We start from the raw sequence: 21,672 nt of genomic DNA, 5'->3' as shown, positions 1-21,672 counted from the left end.
CACCGACAGGACTCGGGGGGCACACACGGTCATGTGCATTAGGCCTTATGGTTCCCTTTCTTCCTGTCCTACACATACGCAATAGAATTGGTGCATTGCACAAGCTTAGATCTATAGTTACATACCACCATGAATACAGTTCAGTATGTCTGTGCACTCTGCGAGCATGTTTCACCGAATCATACTAAATAAAAAACCTAACTCATCTACAGGGAGCTTACCTGTTCCTTTCCTCCATTACATACACAGGCTGTTAGCAAATAATTGGTATTAGTTTAATAAGGATTCCCTACACTTTGTTTGTTTTTTTGTATTATTTTCTTTGCACTAATGTGTGGAACTGTTATTGTACTTTATTTGACAGGCGTTTGTTACAACTTTCTCCAAAGCCCTTCAAGCTGAGTATAAATCTAAAGGGATTATTATACAGGTAATGTAACTTTGAGACAACAATCAATTACATTTTATTTTCTATGTAATTAATATAAAATTCCAGACTTCGTATATTTATTATGTTTCATATTGCACCAACATACTATGCAGTAGTGTACAGTGAATGCATTCTACAACATTAGTCCCACTTAAAGAGGCTCTGTCACCAGATTTTGCAACCCCTATCTCCTATTGCAGCAGATCGGCGCTGCAATGGAGATAAGAGTAACGTTTTGTTTTTTTTTTAAAAACGAGCATTTTTGGCCAAGTTATGAGCATTTTTATATTTATGTAAATGAGGCTTTCTAAAGTACAACTGGGCGTGTTTACAGTAAAAGTCCAACTGGGCGTGTATTGTGTTAGTTACATCGGGGCGTTTTTACTTCTTTTACTAGCTGGGCGTTGTGTATAGAAGTATCAGCCACTTCTCTTCACAACGCCCAGCTTCTGGCAGTGCACAGACACAGCGTGTTCTCGAGAGATCACGCTGTGACGTCACTTACTTCCTGCCCCAGGTCCTGCATCGTGTCGGACGAGCGAGGACACATCGGCACCAGAGGCTACAGTTGATTCTGCAGCAGCATCAGCGTTTGCAGGTTAGTAGCTACATCGACTTACCTGCAAACGCCGATGCTGCTGCAGAATCAAATGTAGCCTCTGGTGCCGATGTGTCCTCGCTGGTCCGACACGATGCAAGACCTGGGGCAGGAAGTGAGTGACGTCACAGCGTGATCTCTCGAGAACACGCTGTGTGTCTGCACTGCCAGAAGCTGGGCGTTGTGAAGAGAAGTGGATGATACTTCTATACACAACGCCCAGCTAGTAAAAGAAGTAAAAACGCCCCGATGTAACGAACACAATACACGCCCAGTTGTACTTTTACTTTAAACACGCCCAGTTGTACTTTAGAAAGCCTCATTTACATAAATATAAAAATGGTCATAACTTGGCCAAAAATGCTCGTTTAAAAAAAAAAAAAACACGTTACTCTTATCTCCATTGCAGCGCCGATCTGCTGCAATAGGAGATAGGGGTTGCAAAATCTGGTGACAGAGCCTCTTTAACTTGTTTTCTATTATTTGTGGTGACCAGTGGATTTACTATGCTGCAGGGGTGTTTCTAAGCGAACTGATTATAAAAAATATAAGTGATCTTTTTTATTTTTGTAGCATTCTTTCAGATATGGGTAAATAATTTGATACTTAGAAATATGCATCTTGAATATTTCATTCTTTATCAACCTCTTTTTCTTTTCTAAACATAATGAGAATCTTGTTCTCATTGATGTCATAAAGACCATTAAAAGAGTCTTAATTATTTGTTAATCTCTAGCAAAAACTTGCTCTAATCTCACTACATAAACGAGTGCAAAGATTCCGCAGAAGATTAAACATAACATTACTACCTAATCCCATCCATCCCATTTCTACTGGTGTAATCAGAAGGAGGATTATATATTCTCCCCCAAAACGTACAAGTTTCATGTGACATCATTACGTCATACTGCTGCAGTGTTATTGAGTGAATGTCTAATGCTGTGGAAAGTCAAGAGATTGGAAGGAGAAATTACTTCCGAGTCACTCACATTTAACTTCCTCTGAGTGGAGCAGAAGAGTGGTGTAGTAACACAGAAGAGGTAAGTGTATTACTGAGGCTGGTGCTATTATGGGTATTTTGTGAGTTGCGCTACAATGGGGCACTCTAGCTGGCTCAATTATGTGGGTGCAGTGGCTGGTTTTGTTATGGAGCCACTGTGGTTGGTACTGTTTAAGGATAATGAGTCTTCCACTGATATGAGGGCACTATGGTTGCCGCTTTTATGATGACACGGTGGACTACGCTAGTCACTTTGGTTGGTAATGCTATGGTGGCACTACTCTGTTGGAATTTCATCTATACACATTCAGCATTGGGGATACCATGCACTGCTACGGGAGTACTATTAATGACAAAATTTTAGCGGGATCAGTTGATGATCAAATGTGTATGGGGGTCTACCATCAGTCTCCCAAAGACAGATGTCTATGATAGCTGTCACGCAAATTTTACCGCATTTTTTTGTTGCGTTTTTGTCCATCTGTCAATTAAAGTTGAAGCACACTAAAAACATTTGTTTCACCTGTAATTACCATGTGGACAAAAATATGCATAAAAAAAACTTTGCAGTAAAACACACACTACTGTTGCTTGTCAACACATGAGAATAGACCATTAAACCTTGAAAATATTTTCATGTCCAGTGTTAAAATACTGTAGATTAAAAAATCACAGCTTTTACTGTTTTTGCACTGAAATGTCCCATGCTTTCTCATAGGGCTTATCCTATTTCTTAATAATAACTTCCATTGCGTAACGTGTGATGCTATATTTACAAATGGTTCTGCCCTTGGTACTGTGTATGAACACACAACCTTAATTAACAGCTTATATGCCTATTCACGTGAATTAACACATCTATTTACATTATGGGAAACATCAAGTGGTTAGTAAGACATTATGTGGTAAATGAAGAACTGGGTAGAGGAAATTGTGAACTGTAAGATAACCAACCCCTCGACAGCTTGAATATTCACTGACTCATTAAATCCAATCTGTAATGATACTGTAAGCACAATTAAAATAATTAACAAATGCCTTTCACACCATTTATAAGGTCTACATTACTTGTAATGCTCTTTCATGAATCTAAAAGAAATGACAACTTGTAGATTACTTAGTTACTGTAGTTACTGATGTAAAATACCTGTTATGTTCATTGCCCCACATACAGAGCAGAAGCAACAATCCAGGACCATGTTATCTGACCAAACGCTGTATTTGTATAGCTAGTATAAAAATAAGAATTCATAAATATAAATATGAGAGTTTCTGGCGCAATGGTCCCATATTCTCTTACTGTAATTAGATGCTAGGAATATAACGTTCCTTGTGTTCTTTATTCCCATCACATCACTTTAACGTATAGGAGATTTTGGAAACTACATATCGCTTGTGGTTGGTGAATTCATGTTTCCAGCTGGTATTTACTCTATTTACTTTATTGTACTATGGTCCAACCCCTTTATTATCCCAACTCAACTCACCCCTTCCAGTAAACACTCCGAGACATTGGGTTGGATAAAATTGGCCACAGCAGCCAGTTTATTAACAAACACATAAAACAACCATTATTTTCATCAATAAAAACACAATGAGAAAGGGGTCCTTGGAGCTACAAAACTCTGGTGCCAAACTGCCCACCATATATATGTTTACCCCCAGCCGTTTCCCCACAGGCTCAAGAGCACCGTTATAACCACAGTTGTCTTGCCCTGAGTGTAAACCACTCCACGGGACACCACCCAGCAGGAGCCAAAATAAGCCAGACTACTGACCATTTGTATAATTTGGGAGGGACCATACCCACGATGAATCCCCCTACACCAATTTACCACCAACTCCAAGGACCCGCAAAGATCCGCCCAGCCACCGTGACTCCATCTTCGACAAAACACCACCAGCCATGTACATTCGAAAGAGAAAAGAAAGAGCAAAACAGAACCATACTGAGAAAATGCAGCATAAAACAAAACAGGGAGGGAGGGCAGGCAGGACAAATCCTGTGCTGACTGCCTGATACTGGCCCTCAGCACCCCTTGCTCATCCTTATATAGCCCCTGATCTCATCCCTTGAAGCCACCCCTACTCTTTGTTCTAACTCCTCTACTAATCCTTCTATTTTAAATGTTAACCCCTTACCTTCCTGTCCCCCTGGTCATGCCGGCCTAACCCTTACTTTTAGGGAGTAGAAGGCTTAATAACAGCAGGTTCTGCAGCTTGTGCTATGAAGGTTTATTAACCATGTCTGCAGTGGCGTAACTACCGCCGTAGCAGCAGTAGCGGCTGCTACGGGGCCCGCGGCATGACCATGGCCGGAGGCTCCGCTAGCAGCCGCTATGGCTGCTACAGCGGGACGCCACTGAACACTACGGTATCTCCCCGCTCTTCCATTAACTGGTTCCCGACCGCTGGCTGTATTTTTACGGCCAGCGGTCAGGGTCCTTAAAACCCGAGCCATAGACTTTCTACGGCTCGGATTTTAACTTGCTGCTCGCGCGATCGGGCAGCTGAATGTCGGGTCTCCGGCTGTCAGTGACTGCCGGGGACCCTGAGGAGAGGATAGAAGCAGCTTTCGCTGCTTCTGTCTTCTCTGATCACTTGTACACAGCGCTGAATGCGCGCTGTGTACAGGAATAGAGACAGCAGCAGCGGCGCTGTCTCTATTCCTCCCGGTGATCATGTGACTGGTCACATGATCGCCGGGTGCCGTTACTGACAGACTGCTGCTGGGTCTTACTAGACCCAGCACAGCCCTATTAGTGACAATCGTCACTATGAGAGGGCTGATTTCCCCTGTAACTGGGGCTGCTGTGCAGCTCCAGTTACATTGGAAAAACCGGGTGTAAAAGAAAGAAAAAAAATATATAAAGTTCCCCAAAGGTCTTCTTTGACCTTTGGGGGACAGACCATAGTAATAAAAAAATAATAAAGTAAAGTGAAAAAAAAATGTAAATAATAAATACACATAAAATACCCACCCCAAAAAAAACTTTCCCCCCCGCCAATCATTGTTGTAACGCTAGCGCTGACCCAATTACCCTAATATAGACATGTAATATATTAAAATTTACGGTAGACAATGACGATCACAAATAAAAGGTCTATTTTAGGGTAAAACTATGTTATTACCAAAAAAAAAAAATAGCTGAAATGTAAAAAAGCTTATTTTTTTACTATTATTTTCAAACTTTGTGAATAAAAATTCTAAAATAGCAAAAAAGGTGTGTATAAAAACGATAAAAAAATTAAACCTGCATTGTCTACGGAAAAAAAGTCGCAAAAATCACGTCGTTAGCCCAACAAAACGTGCTAAAAATGGCTAAACGGTGTCTGGTCCTGAAGGCGCAAAATAGAGCACAGGACATGTATCCCCTCTCCACAGGACATGTATCCCCTCTCCACAGGACATGTATCCCCTCTCCACAGGACATGTATCTCCTCTCCACAGGATCTCCACAGGATAGGGGATACATGTGTAATCGCTGGGAGCGATAGGGAGAACGGGGGACTGAAAGTCCCCTGAAGTTCTCCATCACAAACCTCGGACTTCCGGGGTCTGTGTCGGCAGCTCCGTAGAAATTAATGGAGCACCGGTCGTGCTTGTGCGCATGCGTGACCAGCGCTCCTTTCATTTTTATTGAGCTGCGCAGACGCCGGAAGTCAGAGGTTTGTCATGGAGAAGTTCAGGGGACTTTCAGTCCCCCGTTCTCCCTATCGCTGCCAGCGATCACACATGTATCCCCTATCCTGTGGAGATCCTGTGGAGAGGGGATACATGTATTTTGTAGGACACACTGTAGGTCGCATTTTTTTGGGAGGGGGGACGCTGTATGGCGTTCCCTGCAGGGGGGGAACGCTGTATGGCATTCCCTACAGGGGGGGTGGCTGTATGGCGTTCCCTACAGGGGGGAGCTGTATGGCATTCCCTACAGGGGGGGCTGTATGGCGTTCTCTACAGTGGGGGCTGTATGGCGTTCCCTACAGGGGGGGCTGTATGGCGTTCTCTACAGGGGGGGCTGTATGGCGTTCTCTGCAGGGGGCTGTATGGCGTTATCTACAGGGGGGCTGTATGGCGTTATCTACAGGGAGGCTGTATGGCGTTCTCTACAGGGGGATGTATGGCGCTATCTACAGAGGGGGGGCTGTATGGCATTATCTACAGGGGGGGGCTATAAAAAAGGCACTATCTACAAGGGGGGGTTGTGTGACACCCAGGGGAGGGGGGCCCCAGTCAAAAGTTTGCTATGGGGCCCAGTCTTTCCTAGTTACGCCCCTGCATGTCTGCACATTACTGTACATGTAAAGAAATACATTCAAAAAGTTGATTCTTTTGGCAGGTCAAAATGTAAGAATAATATAATTATTGTGTAATGAAAATGTATTGACTCATTTGTGGTTACTATTGTAGTTAATACTTGATGCTTCTCATCTGTGCTTAATTTGCCTTTCTTTCTTCCTCTCAGGCAGTTACTCCATATGGTGTTTCTACTCCTATGACAAAAAACACATCAACAAATATAATAACAAAATCTCCAAGAGACTTTGTACGAGAGTCACTAAATCATGTTACACACGGAAGTGAGACATTTGGCTGCCTTGCACATGCAGTTTTGGTAAATTCAAATTAGAACTATGCATGTACTTATATAGTTTAGACAATTTAACATATAATAAAAATCTGTTGCACCTAAACGTTACACTTGATCATTAAAGTGATAGCCGCTCACCCCACCGTCAAAGTCTCACCTATATTGTTCCCATCAATGGGGAGATCCATGGATATCTACTTACAGGCTTCATACTGCCTGTATGATCATGTTCATGACTACTCCGGCCCGGGAACCTGTATGGGGAATAACAGTTTTAATCTTTTCACATGTACATGGGTTATTCCCTATACAGATTCCCATGTGGGCCATGACAGCCACTGCTTAGGACAATAGCATACAGGAGCATTCTGTAAGAAAATAAGACAACTGTGGATCTCCTGATCAGTTAGGACCACATAGGTAAAATTTTGAGGGTGAAGTGGGTGGTTCCACAATTGTCTGTCTTTTTGCATAACTTTGATCTAAAACACCATAAAATTATCCAGCATTAAATGTCAGAGAACGTAAGTATGCAAGCCTGTTTTTCCAGTGCCTGGTGAGACCCCCAGCAATTGATGCATCCAAGTGTTTACAGTGTCTTCTTACAGAACCGAATCAGTTAAAGAAAAACCTACAAACGCAAATGAGTGTCAGAATAGCCGTACATATTAGAATAACATCTTTATTAGGCTTCGTTCACATCTGCGTCAGGGCTCTGTTCCTACATCCTGTCGGAGCTATCTGTCGGAAGGGAGCCCTGACTGACACAAACTGAAACCAAAGGTTTCCATTTCCATCACTATTGATTTCAATGGTGACAGATCCGGTCCCAATGGTTTCAGTTTGTCTCCGTCGTGCAAGGGTTCCGTCGTCAACTACGGTATTCATCCCGTCAAAACTACGGAACGCTTGTACAACAAAGACAAACTGAAACCATTGGCACCGGATCCGTCCACATTGAAATCAATGGTAATGGAAACGGAAACATTTGATTTCAGTTTGTGTCAGTCAGGGCTCCGTTCCGTCGGAACGGAGCCCTGACGCAGATGTGAGCATAGCCATAGTATGCAAAATCCATAAAATCAACAATGATGAGAACCACAAGAAATACTGGCGGCATCATAGGGGCATTTTAATATACAGTATAAATATTAGTATTTTAGTTTATAAATAGTTAGAGATAATCATAAACAAACATGTTTCAAGTAAAGTGCAGTAGTGCACGCGTGTTTCAGCGCAAAGCCTTTGTTTGGGGTCTTGGCAAAGGCTTTACTCCAAAACGCCCGTCGGGGTGGACACGTCTGTAGCGTCTCTGTGAGATTTACAGCAAGGCAAACGTAATCTTGCGAGATTACGATGTAACCTGTCATTTCAAACGAGATTACGCTTGCCTTGCTGGAATCTCACAGAAAAGATTCAGAAGTGTGAGGATTTTGAATAAACATCACGTCCAGGCTGGTAGTGATGTATATTCATTATCAGGACACTGCAGTAATGTTAGTGTTTGTGTATGTGGCTACACATAGCGATATAACTATGTAAGCTATATAACTATGTATAAGCAGTGTAAATGAATGGAGAGAAGTGCATGACGCTGATTGGTCAGCGTCATACACTCCTCTGTACAACGCCCACTTGGTCTAAAGTAAAAACACGCCCACTTGGGCATTAAGAAACTCATTAGCATAAAGCTAAAAATCGCTCATAAAGTGGTTTAAAATAGATTGTTTTTCTAAATAAAAAGCATTACTGTCACCTACATTACAGCGCCGATCTACTTATATAGGAGATAGGGCACTTATAATGTGGTGACAGAGCCTCTTTAAGTAATATTATTCTATCTCCAGGCTTGTACTGCTGCACTTTACTTAAAACCTGTATGTGTGTGGTTATTCCCCTTATGTGTGTGTATACTCCTTATAAACTTAAATTCTATTATTTATGTGCAAATTCTCCTATGATGCCACCCAGGTTTTTCTTGTGGTACTCATCATTGTTGTTTATATTGATTTTGCATACAAATAAAGAATGTATTTTATTTTGTAAGGCTATTCTGACACCCATTTGTGTTTGTAGGTTTTTCATTAGATCTGAGTCTGGCCTTAAGACTAATAACACTTATTGTGCACGTATTATATATACATTATACTTATTATACTAGTGCACATCTTCTGCTATCTATTGTGGCGTATATGAATCAGTTAAAGGCAGCTTCAAGTGATCTAGGTAGGTTGACTTGTGTGTTTAGGGCCCTGTTTTGCTGCAAACGTCGCCTACTGTTTTTTTTTTAGCTTCAATTAGTTTATTGATCACAGGACATTAGAGTAGTACTTGCTGGTACAATTAAGAATTCATAGAATAGGGTGACAGGCTATAGTCAACTAGTGAGTGTAAAACAGTCATCATACTGTCACTACCGTATTCATGGTTGGTATAATTTCTCCAGATCTGACTCTTCTGTCCACAGAACATCCTTCCAGTAGTCTTCTGTTTCATTTCAGGGGTTCTTTGGCAGTAATGTTTTTCTATGAGAGTAGTGGTTTCCTCTTTGCTATCCACATATTGTATGCACATGATTTTGGTTCAATGTTTATATAATGGTGGACTCATGAACCCTGACAATAACCAGTGCAAGAGAGGTCTATATATCCTTTAAAAGGACCCGTCACTAGGTCATATTAGTTGAACTGGTTATCAGACCTGTACAGCACTGTCTCCCTGAGTCCAGCAGGTAATCCCTGTTCTAGAGAAATGCCCCACAGTTGTGTTGACTCTCAAAAAGCAAATTTGCTGTAGTTAGCCAATGGGGTGGAGCTAGCTTCCCTGCCTTTGATGCTGAAAAATCAGCACGAGGCAGCTTGAGGGTAGTTCACGCCCTGTTGGCTAACTACAGCAAATTAGCATTTAGGGAGGCAACACAACAGTGGGCCATATCTCTGGAACGGGGAGTCCAGGAAAAAAAAACACTGCTGGAATCAGGGAGATGGTTACTTACTTTTCATACAACTTTTTCTCATTTGATAGCTGGAGTCATAAGAATCAAAAGTGTAAGTTACTTTATATTACAATTTTGCAGTTTAACCCTTCTAAATCCTGTGTAAAGTAACGTCCACTAGAGGCAGGGTCGGCGTCAGCACCCGGAGAACCCGGGCAAGTGCCGGGGCCCACTACCCTCAGGGGTGCCCACTCGGACGCCGGGTGCTGACGCTACCGTCATGGCTCTCATCATGGCTGCCATCCTGGCTTCCCCGGGGAGTCCAGGGGCAGGCTGTGCCGGGAGGCAGGTGCCTCCTAGGCCGGTCCTCCAGTAAACTTTTAGGGCCGTTCTCCATATTTTTTTCCCTACCCTCCTCCTGCCGCGCTATTCCTTTAAGGACCCTTATCTAGCAGACGTGCGGCGATAGGCACATCTGCTAGAAAATGCCCCTCCTCTCCCCTGACGCTGCCCGCACTGCCAGAGCGGGGCAGGAGCGCCGGAGAGAAGACACCGAGGAGAGGTAGCTGGGCTGAGACTGAGGTGAGTGCTGTCTTAAAACAACTGAGCGCCGCTCACTGCACTCAGCCTCCTGCCCCCTGCCCCTTATTAACTTAAAAAAGTCATCGCCGGCCGACGCTAGGGATTGGGGGGGGGGATTTTGGCTGTCTGCAGGGGGGGGGGATTTTGGCTGATTGCAAGGGGGGTGGTTTTGGCTGTTAGCAAGGGGGGTTTGGCTGTTAGCAAGGGGGGGATTTTAGCTGTATGCAAGGGGGGAATTTTAGCTGTTAGCAAGGGGGGATTTGGGCTGTTAGCAAGGGGGGATTTGGGCTGCTAGCAAGGGGGGCGTTTTGACTGTTTGCAGGGGAGATTTTGACTGTTTGCAGGGGGATTTTGGCTGTTTGCAAGTGGGGGATTTTGGCTGTTTCAAAGGGGCGGGGGTCTAAGCATCTCGCTGACTGAAAAGGGCTCTATGGGGGATTATCTGCAAGGGGGTGTCTAATCATCTATGACTGCTCAGTGCTCAGAGCCCTCAGCAGTCATCAGAGTCAGACCCCCAGACTTGCAGTATCCTTCTTCTCCATAGAGCCCTCAGCAGTCAGTCAGATGCTCAGACCCAGGGTCGGCATTAGCCCCCGCTGCCCTTTGGGGGGCTCACTCGGCCACCGGGTGCTTCCTTATGCTGCTGTCATGGCTCCTCCAGGAGCGGAATCCCCGGCCAGAGCATTACCGACGCTCTTGCTGGGGATTCCGCTCCTGGAGGAGCGCCTGACATCATGGTCCATATATGGACTGAGATGTCAAGTGCTCCTCTGGGACTGAAATCCCCGGCCAAAGCGTTCGGCAACGCTCTGGCCGGGGATTCCACTGTTAGAGGGAGCCCCAATGACGCTATCTACAGTGAGGGGTGTGTGTGGCACTATCTACATTGGGGGGGGGGGGTGGCACTATATACAGGGGGCTGTGTGTGGCATTATCTACAGGGGCTGTGTGGCATTATCTACAGGGTGCTGTGTGTGGCATTATCTACAGGGGGCTGTGTGTGGCATTAGCTACAGGGGGCTGTGTGGCATTATCTACAGGGGGCTGTGTGTGGCATTATCTACAGGGGATGTGTGTGTGTGTGTGTGTGTGGCATTATCTACAGGGGGCTGTGTGGCATTATCTACAGGGGGCTGTGTGGCATTATTTACAGGGGGGGTGTGCGGCATTATCTACAGGGGGGTGTGTGGCATTATCTAAAGGGGGCTGAGTGGCATTATCTACAGAGGTCGCTGTATATGTGGAGGCATAAACTGGGAGCCTAACCTCTATATGGGGGCATAAACAAGGCCTAACTTTTATATGGGGGCACAACCTGGAGGCCTAACTTCTATATGGGGGCACAAACTGCCGTTTTACTGCAGCTTTAAGTGAATTCCCCTGCAAAGGGGCCCACTAAGTCTGTGTTGCACAAGGACCCATATAAATCTGGAGCCGGCCCTGACTAGAGGTTTCATGTCCACCTAATCTGCCATTTACTGCCTATTGTTAGGGAGATTCTGTTTCTATCAGCAGAGACACCAAGACATATTACAGGAAATGGGGGCATGTCTTTTATTTTCACACTCGCTCAGAATGCCTGTTCAATCTGCTCATTCTGAGCGTGGCATACAGTTCAATGGACAACGCCTATGCGTGCTCCCGAACGAGAGTGAGCCGCAGTGTATTCTAGATAAACTGGGAACAGAAGTCCTTGCCAGTATACTCCCGGCAAACTTGCCTGCACAGGGATACACCCAATGCCTTAGGATAAACTGCAATAGGCGTCGGCGCCAAAATGGGGATCCCTAAAAATGCTTTGAAGCAGAGAAGACACAGTAGGCTGTCACAGAGCAGCAGAGCTGTGTTTCAGATTAGACACAAGAGAAAGAAAGAGTCAGAAACTATCAATAAATGTAAATTTGCCAAATGGCATAGAAAAATATATATTTTATTGGACAATACAAGTAACACGATTAAAAATAGACTACAAATCAAAAAAGACTGTATATCTCCAAAAGTATGGGAGAGGAACATGGGTCATAGAGGTAAAACAGTACAAACAACAGTTTATATCAGTGGTTATTAGTTTATATCAGTGGTTCTAAGCGGTTTGCAAACGATAGATACAGAGGAAGCGAGGGTTAATTATAACCATACACAGTATCGGTACATATCAGCAAAAAGCGATTGGTCTAGTAACAGGCATGAAAAGGATAAGGAACCTAATAGTTAGGCAGAGAGAATCTCGGTACGACCAAACCTGCTGTCTAAGTAGACATAAGTGTTTTGCAACTAAACCTGTCGCAAGCTTAGAAGAGTAAATGTATCAATCAATAGTCATATATTTAAAGTTGCAAAAGAAACACCGCTAGTACTGACCCATATCGTTCCAGGAATGTGGTGACTCCCAGAAGTGAAAAAGCCATGAAAAAGCCATCCACGCGAAACGCGCGTTGGGGTTTCTCCACTTCTGGGAGTCACCACATTCCTGGAACGATATGGGTCAGTACTAGCGGTGTTTCTTTTGCAACTTTAAATATATGACTATTGATTGATACATTTACTCTTCTAAGCTTGCGACAGGTTTAGTTGCAAAACACTTATGTCTACTTAGACAGCAGGTTTGGTCGTACCGAGATTCTCTCTGCCTAACTATTAGGTTCCTTATCCTTTTCATGCCTGTTACTAGACCAATCGCTTTTTGCTGATATGTACCGATACTGTGTATGGTTATAATTAACCCTCGCTTCCTCTGTATCTATCGTTTGCAAACCGCTTAGAACCACTGATATAAACTTATAACCACTGATATAAACTGTTGTTTGTACTGTTTTACCTCTATGACCCATGTTCCTCTCCCATACTTTTGGAGATATACAGTCTTTTTTGATTTGTAGTCTATTTTTAATCGTGTTACTTGTATTGTCCAATAAAATATATATTTTTCTATGCCATTTGGCAAATTTACATTTATTGATAGTTTCTGACTCTTTCTTTCTCTTGTGTCTAATCTGATATTTGGAGTTTCTATCATTACTGGGGAGTCGAATAAATTTAACCGCACTTGCTGGCGACTTAACCCATAGACTGTATAGTCCCATGAGACATATGTTGACAGAGCTGTGTTTCAGTAGCAGACAGTGAGTAATTACAGTGAGTAATTACTATCTTATACACAGTGGCGGATTAAGTAGACCATAGGCCCTGGGATGTTCCACAAACTTGGGCTCCCCTTTCCCACCGCCGCTCTGCCGTGTCTATAGTGAACATCACCTTTTTGTGCGAGCATTGACAAATGGTTGTTATTATTCGTCTTGTCAAAGGGCTGTGTCTCTACATACTGACAGTCTCCAACCATCGCTGACTGTATCACACTGTGTAGGGACACGTCCTCTTGACAATGGGAATGGTAACACACATTTGTATATTAGTTCTGGGTACACAAAGATATGTAGAATACAAGGATTTCCTACAACAGACATTTTAGGAGGGTACAGATGCTCTATAGATCCAGTGACTCACAAGTGACGTCTTCTCTGATGGGATTCGTGTTCTTTTCTTCTCCATCTGACACGGACCGTTATGGTGACTTCTCCTGGTGAGACAACTTTGCCCATCACTTCTGTAGCCAATTCCAGCCTCTATAGAAGCACACAAATTTAGACACCAAGGCCCAGAACCATACATTAAATGGGTTGTCCGGGCACAGACCGTTTTTTTATACTGATGACCTATTGATGTGTCTGGACAACCTCTTTTACTCAGACTAATAAATTTGGACCCCAGACTAGATCATAGAATACATACAGACCCCAGACCTTCTAAACTATTGCAGTCCCCAGACCAGACCCCCCTAAACAAATACAGACCCCAGTACAAGCACCCTAAATAAATACAGACCTCAGAGCAGACCCCTAAATACAGACCCCAGACCTGACCCCCTACACTAATAATGACCCCAGACCTGACTCCCTTAATACAGACCCCAGACCAGACCCCCTAAACTAATACAGACCCCTAAATAAAGACCCCTAAACTAATACAGACCCTAGACCAGGCCCCCTAAATACAGACCCCATAAACTAATACAGACCCCAGACCCCTAAATACAGACCCCCTAAATACAGACCCTAGACCTCAAACTAATACAGACCCAGACCTGACCCCCTACACTAATAATGACCCCAGACCTGACTCCCTTAAGTAATACAGACCCCAGCCCAGATTTTATTTTTCTGTCGATTAAGTGGTATGAGGGCTTATTTTTTGCGGGATAAGCTGTAGTTTTTAATAATACAATTTTGGTGTACATGCAACGTTTTTATCACTCGTTATTTAATTTTTTGTGGGAGATTAGGTGACCAAAAAATAAAGATTCTGGCGTTTACAATTTTTACGCCGTTCACCGTGCGGGTTAAATAATGATATATTGTAATAGTTCAGACTTTTACAGACGCGGCAATACCAATTATGTTTATTTATTTAATTTTTTACTATGCTCTAGGGGGAAAATGGGAGAAGGGTTTTTTTTTAAACTTTTAATATATATATTTTTTTATACAAAAAACAACTTTATTTAACTAATTTTTACTTTTTTTATTAGTTTTGAATGTGTACTGTTATGTTAAGGACAAAGGTGTCTAAAGAGTATTTGCTAAAGTACAAAATTCCTGACTTAGAAAGCTCAGATAGCCTTACCCATGGTAAAGAGTCCTGGTAGCCTAGGTGCCTGTGTGTGAAACCCCAACGCGTGTTTCGCGATATCCGCTTCCTCAAGGGGTATAAAGGTGTCTAACTCATCTATGCCCTAAATAGTGTGTAGCCAGGTGATTACGATCCAATTACGTGGATGTTTCCGCCTTCCTAGGTGTGCGGCGCACATCCATAGACGCGACCGGAAGTGTGGTATGCCCCACATCCGGCCTCCAGTGCTGCGGCGCACATCCGGGTTCCTGACGCGTACCAGGAATTCCAGACATGCGCACCACACTATAGGAGGCCGGACGGGGGCAGCAACAGTCCCGATCACGTGCATCTGGAGCGCGCTCCCCATAGGGCGATGGGAACAGAGGAGAGGTAAATATAAAATTTTAATATGTGTTTGTGATGTGCCATAGGACTGCCCACTTCATGTGTCCCTGATCAAGAAACCGAACATGGATAGATGTGCAGTAGATGATATATGTGTCAAAACAGGGAAAAGTGTGTATAAATATAATAACACATGATATCAAAATTTTAAACTATTTGTGGATACAGAGAATTGTGAATGAAACATTCACTTTGAAAAATTCATATATAAACATTGCAATAAGTTTATATTCTTTTATAAAACCACATAAAGATATAAAGTGTATCGTGAAAAAAACATAGAGGATTAATTAATATAAAGCTGCATCAAGGAGCATAGGTATAGACGCAAATACGCCTCCCACATGACTCAATCATTTAATTGATTAAATACAAAATAGTGTAAATGAAAAAAATATTAAAATAAACCGCAAAGATTTAAAGAGGCTCTGTCACCAGATTTTGCAACCCCTATCTCCTATTGCAGCAGATCGGCGCTGCAATGTAGATAAGAGTAACGTTTTTTGTTTTTTTTTTAAAACGAGCATTTTTGGCCAAGTTATGACCATTTTTATATTTATGCAAATGAGGCTTTCTAAAGTACAATTGGGCGTGTTTAAAGTTATGTACAAGTGGGCGTGTATTGTGTATGTACATCTGGGCGTTTTTACTTCTTTTACTAGCTGGGCGTTGTGAATGGGAGTGTATGATGCTGACGAATCGGCATCATCCACTTCTCTTCACAACGCCCAGCTTCTGGCAGTGCACAGACACACAGCGTGTTATCGAGAGATCACGCTGTGACGTCACTCACTTCCTGCCCCAGGTCCTGCATCGTGTTGGACGAGCGAGGACACATCCGCACCAGAGGCTACAGTTGATTCAGCAGCAGCATCAGCGTTTGCAGGTAAGTAGCTACATCGACTTACCTGCAAACGCCGATGCTGCTGCAGAATCAAATGTAGCCTCTGGTGCCGATGTGTCCTCGCTTGTCCGACACGATGCAGGACCTGGGGAAGTGACGTCACAGCGTGATCTCTCGAGAACACGGCTGTGTCTGCACTGCCAGAAGCTGGGCGTTGTGAAGAGAAGTGGATGATACTTCTATACACAACGCCCAGCTAGTAAAAGTAGTAAAAACGCCCAGATGTACATACACAATACACGCCCACTTGTACATAACTTTAAACACGCCCAGTTGTACTTTAGAAAGCCTCATTTGCATAAATATAAAAATGGTCATAACTTGGCCAAAAATGCTTGTTTTTAAAAAAAACAAAACGTTACTCTTATCTACATTGCAGCGCCGATCTGCTGCAATAGGAGATAGCGGTTGCAAAATCTGGTGACAGAGCCTCTTTAAGGTCGTCTGTAAAAGACAGACGGCAAAAAGTGAATAGTCACAGAAAAGAGAAGGGGGAGAGGGAAGTGGCAGGAACTTGGCTCGTCACAAATTCAGATCTTCCGTATATGGCACATTTGTCTTAATCCATAATATAGAGAATCGTCTGGGTTTTAGGTTCTTATTTCAAATATATGGGCACTCAGAGTATAGTCAACTGGTACAATAAATACCTATTTAAAAAGATATATTAGTACAAGACACACAAATAATAAAAAGGGATTAAAAATAGAAAGCTGGTAATAGGTGGTTAAGCTTATCATAGTTAGGGTGCGAAACTAAGTTTTTCGTTAAGTCCAGATGGTGTCATGGACCCCAGTTGGACAATCCATCTGCACTCTTTTTGTGCCAAAACCTTCTTCATGTTGCCCCCCCCTGATGCCACAATGTACACGCTCAATGCCATGGATTTTTAAGGATTTAGGATTACATCCGTGGCACAATTTAAAGTGCCTTGGCAGGGTATTCAGCTCTGTGAGATCATCTATGGCGCTCGCTCCAACAATATCCCTCACATGTTCTCTTGTACGTATTCTTAGCTCCCTAAATGTCAGGCCTATATATACCTTCGGACACCCACACACAGCGTAATAGATTATATGCGTGGTGCTACAGGAGATGTAATCTCTAATGTCAAAAGATCGGGTACCATCCACGGTTTCAAATTTTGTGGCCCTACTGATATTTGGGCATGCAACACAGTTACCGCATGGGTAGCAGCCTACCCTTTGTCCTCGTGATCCAAAGTAGTTAACTTTTTTTGGCGTATAGTGGCCTTTTACTAAAAGATCTCTAAGGTTTCTGCTTCTCTTGGCCGTCATCAATGGTCTTTCACCCAGACTAATGTATTGCAGTATATCGTGATTCTGACACGCAGGGCTTAATAGGTGTACAAAGATGGCGGACCTGGGGGACTTCATTAGGCCCCCAGGCAGCCATAGCAACCATCGCCGCCCCCGCGATTGCGTTGCGGGGGGCACGATGAGCTGTTAGAGGGGCTCGCCCCCCTCTTTCTAATGATTTAAATGCTGCGGTTTCTATTGACCGCGGCATTTAACGAGTTAAACTAGCGGGATCGCGCTCGATCGCGTTGCCGCTCGTTACTCTGAAGTGTCGGCTGTAACAAACAGCCGACACCCGCATCACTCCGTGAGCCCGCTCCATACTTACCCTACCCAACTTTGGCATATGGATACGTCAAATGTCGGGAAGGGGTAAAATGAAAGCACAGACCTCATTATTTATTTTCTACATAAAGAACTTAAAGGTAATGGAAACCTTTGAGATGGAAATTATTTTTTTTATACATATGTTACTGGTTACCTGCTCTAAGTAACAGGCATGGGCGTAACTAGGAAAGACTGGGCCCCATAGCAAGTTTTTGATTGGGCCTCCCTCCCCACCCCTTGGTGCCACACACAGCCCCCCCTTGTAGATAGTTCCCCCCCTGTAGATTGTGCCATACAGCCCCCCGTAGATTCTGCCATTCAGCCCCCCTGTAGATTCTGCCATACAGCTCCCCTGTAGATTGTAATACAGGGCCCCCTGTAGATAGTGCCATACAGGGCCCCCTGTAGATAGTGCCATACAGCACCCCCTGTAGATAGTGCCATACAGCACCCCCTGTAGATTCTGCCATACAGCCCTCCTGTAGATTCTGCCATACAGCCCTCCTGTAGATTCTGCCATACAGCCCCCTGTAGATAGTGCCATACAGCCCCCCTGTAAATAGCGCGATACAGTCCCTCTGTAGATAGTGCCATACAGCCCCGCTGTAGATTATGCCATACAGCCCCCCTTGTAGACAGTGTTATACAGCCCCCCCTATAGATAGTGTCTCCCCCCCATGTATGGGCGTAACATACAGGGCCCCCTGTGGATAGTGCCATACAGGCCCCCCTGTAGATAGTGCCATACTTTGCCCCTGTAGATAGTACCATACAGCCCCCTGTAAATAGTGCCATGCAGCCCCTCTGTAGATCGTGCCATACATCCCCCCTGTAGATTATGCCATACAGCCCCCTTGTAGACAGTGCCATACAGCCCCTCACCTCCCCCTTGTAGACAGCGCCCCCACCTCCGCCTGTAGATTATGCCATACAGCCCCTCTCTAGATTATGCCATACAGCCCCTCTGTAGATTCTGTCATATTGCACCCCCTGCAGATTCTGTCATTCAGCCCCCCGTAGATAGTGCCATACAGCCCCCCTGTAGATAGTGCCATACAGCCCCCCTTGTAGACAGTGCTGTACAGCCCCCCTGTAGTTAGTGTCACCCCCTCTTGTAGATAGTGACACACAGTCCCCCTGTAGATATTGTCACCCTCCCCCTTGTAGACAGTGCCATACAGCCCCTCAGCTCCCCCTTGTAGACAGTGCCATAGAGCCCCCCACATCCCTCTTGTAGACAGTGCCCCACACCTCCCCTTGTAGATAGTGCCATACAGCCCCCCAAACAAATAAAACAAAGAAATTGCACTCACCTAGGCCTCGTTTCCTCAACGAACAGAGCTGCTCCACAACGCCGAGGGGATCCTTGCGTAGGCCATGGTGATCCAGTGACGTCATCACGCCCTCCTGCGCAGGAATCCTGTCCCTGCGCCTGATAGGCTCCAGGCAGAACAGCCTGTAGCCTATAAAATGGCAGAGCAGGGAAATACCTTCCTGCTCTGCCATAGTGTTCTATAGTATCTGCGTCCTAAAGATGCAGATACTATTGAATGTGGCGTCGATACCGCTGTACCAGCCATAGCAGGAAAAGAGGGGGCATAGGGGGGGGCCGTGCTGGCGGGCAGGCACTGGCCCCCTCTTGACCCGGGCCCTGTAGCTATGGCTGCTATGTCGGTTGTTACACCACTGGTTACAGGCTGCAAGCCTCATTCCTTAATTTATTTTCAGCCCCCTGATATTCAGTTTGCAAGCTTCTCCTAGTTTCAGACTTTTCTCCTCCCTCTGTGCTTTCCTTCCTATCTGCATCCTGATACTGACAGCCCGTGTGATTTGCCCTTCCTGAACTTTTGGAAGCTACCTCCATTTCTTTACCCTCTGATATGCCGTTTATAACATCCTCCCCCTCTTTGCTGCCACATCTAACACTGAGAGAAGGGAGGAGAGCAGATTTCATCAGCCGTCAGCAGAAGTGGACTGACGGATTTGAGTTAGAAGCAGTAGCACAGTCCGTTATCTACAGGAGATGTACAGACTCTACAGTAGCAATATGGTAGAAGATTTTTTTAATGAAGACTATTTAGAAAGTTGCTTAACTTTATATTTAGGAAATAAACAATAAAAAAAAATTCAGTGCATGGCCTTTAAATCTAATTAATGAAAATAAAATTAAATACATGAGATATTCCCTATAAATTAAGTTCTTCATGAGGTGACCAATCATATGGAGTATTGAATTTTTTATCTGTACACAGATGAAAGCATAAAGAGAGTCTGTCACCAAAACTCTGCTTTTCTATGTCTTTAGAGCACTCATTAGAGAATCATATAATACATATATTCTGCACTATGTGACTTTGATTTCCTTTTAATAATGCAGCTCTTCTGAATTGTATATATGTATCCTAACAAAATGGTGGCAGATTAGTTATTAGTAGGGGGGTCTATCCATGTACAGCCCTCTTAGAATACAGGATTTAGCTGCTGATTGGTCAACAACGTAACTTCATATACTCCGCTGAGCTATACCGAATCTTATTGGTTAGAGCCTTCACTGCAGTTTCAGTCTTCTTTAGACACACTAAACATGTAAAAGAGATAATCCAATGGAATGCTCAAAAGGGGATATATCATAAACGAATACTAATTAAACCTGAAAAATGACAGATACTTTAAGAAATTAGTTGGCATATCTTTTTTTTTGCCAAATTTCTTTTGTCTAATGTGTAGTATTTGTTTACAACTCTTTACTTGGTAATGAGACTCAGTTATATATTTTTCTTTTTAAATAGATTAGGGCCACTGAAACTCACTCCTGATTTGTCTTTCCTTTGAACGTATTTTAATTAAAATTTATGCAAAAATTCTAAATGGTTCACAAACTTCTTATTTTTTTTTTTTAGGTCTAACAATAACACACCTTCATTGTATGTACTCTTGTTTTGTTTTTTTTTTCTTCCAGGGATGTATCATGAGCCAAGTTCCTCTGTCGGTGATCCACAGCACGAGAGTACAAGAGTGTTTTTTGAACATCTTCAAACAAAGAAAATAATAAATTGTTTTGGAGATATTACCTAATTTGGCTGCCAATACTGGATCTCAGGAGCATATAGGCAAAAAATGCTTTAAAACACCTTAGGCTCCACCATTAATAAAGCGACACCAAAACTGTGCCCCCAAAGCAAGCACACAACATTAACTGTAAAACAACACTTGTGTTATTGAAAGAGCAGCATACACTGTCAGTACTTATCTGACCGCACGTGGCTAAATGCACTACAACTAAGTCGTTTTCTACGATAGAAAACAACATAGGGCTGCATTTTATAGTGCATAATGGAGACTGCTGCACCAAAAAAATTGGCAATTAGTTTTCAGAATCAACCTGCAGAAATCTGATCACAGATCTGGGATTAATACATGCTGTCACTCAGGATTATTGTCAATGTATTTGCAAAGTCAATTTGTACCTACTAGTACACGATAGATTACATAGATAGATAGATAGATAGATAGATAGATAGATAGATAGATAGATAGATAGATAGATAGATAGATAGATACATAGATAGATAGATAGATAGATAGATAGATAGATAGATAGATAGATGTGTGTAATAATTAAATTAAAGTGTAACCGTCATTACAATTTTTTTCCCCACAAATCAATAGTACAAGCGTATATAAGAGACTCTGTAATATATCTTATTAGAGAATAATGCCTCTTTCTCAAATTATCAGGCTCCTCTCCTCCTCCACCTGTCTCTTGCAATGATTATTCACTCTTAATTCACTTTTAAATAATCCATATTCAGTGAGGCAGAGAGATGCAGACAGCTCACTCAGAGATCAGGTTACATGCTGTTCATAGAAGTCTATGAAAAGGGGAGGGAGGAGCAGGAGAAGGTGAGAGCT

The 21,672-nt window shown here is 43.4% G+C and overlaps 1 protein-coding gene across 1 annotated transcript in view; it reads left to right on the top strand.

Annotated features, from left to right (window-relative positions):
- The window catches only part of HSD17B3 (hydroxysteroid 17-beta dehydrogenase 3), an 81,649-nt gene extending 60,840 nt beyond the window's left edge, over positions 1 to 20,809 (top strand). The window contains exons 9-11 of the mRNA XM_075852394.1: positions 365 to 430; positions 6,495 to 6,644; positions 20,720 to 20,809. Coding sequence (XP_075708509.1) covers positions 365 to 430; positions 6,495 to 6,644; positions 20,720 to 20,809 — 306 coding nt within the window. The remainder of the gene's footprint in view (positions 1 to 364; positions 431 to 6,494; positions 6,645 to 20,719) is intronic.
- The last annotated feature ends 863 nt before the right edge of the window (positions 20,810 to 21,672 follow it).

The sequence above is a fragment of the Rhinoderma darwinii genome, chromosome 1, assembly GCF_050947455.1.
Source record: "Rhinoderma darwinii isolate aRhiDar2 chromosome 1, aRhiDar2.hap1, whole genome shotgun sequence".
NCBI classification, from domain to species: domain Eukaryota; kingdom Metazoa; phylum Chordata; class Amphibia; order Anura; family Rhinodermatidae; genus Rhinoderma; species Rhinoderma darwinii.
The sequence above is the reverse complement of the archived record's forward strand: the minus strand, read 5'-3'. Positions and strand labels throughout refer to the sequence as shown.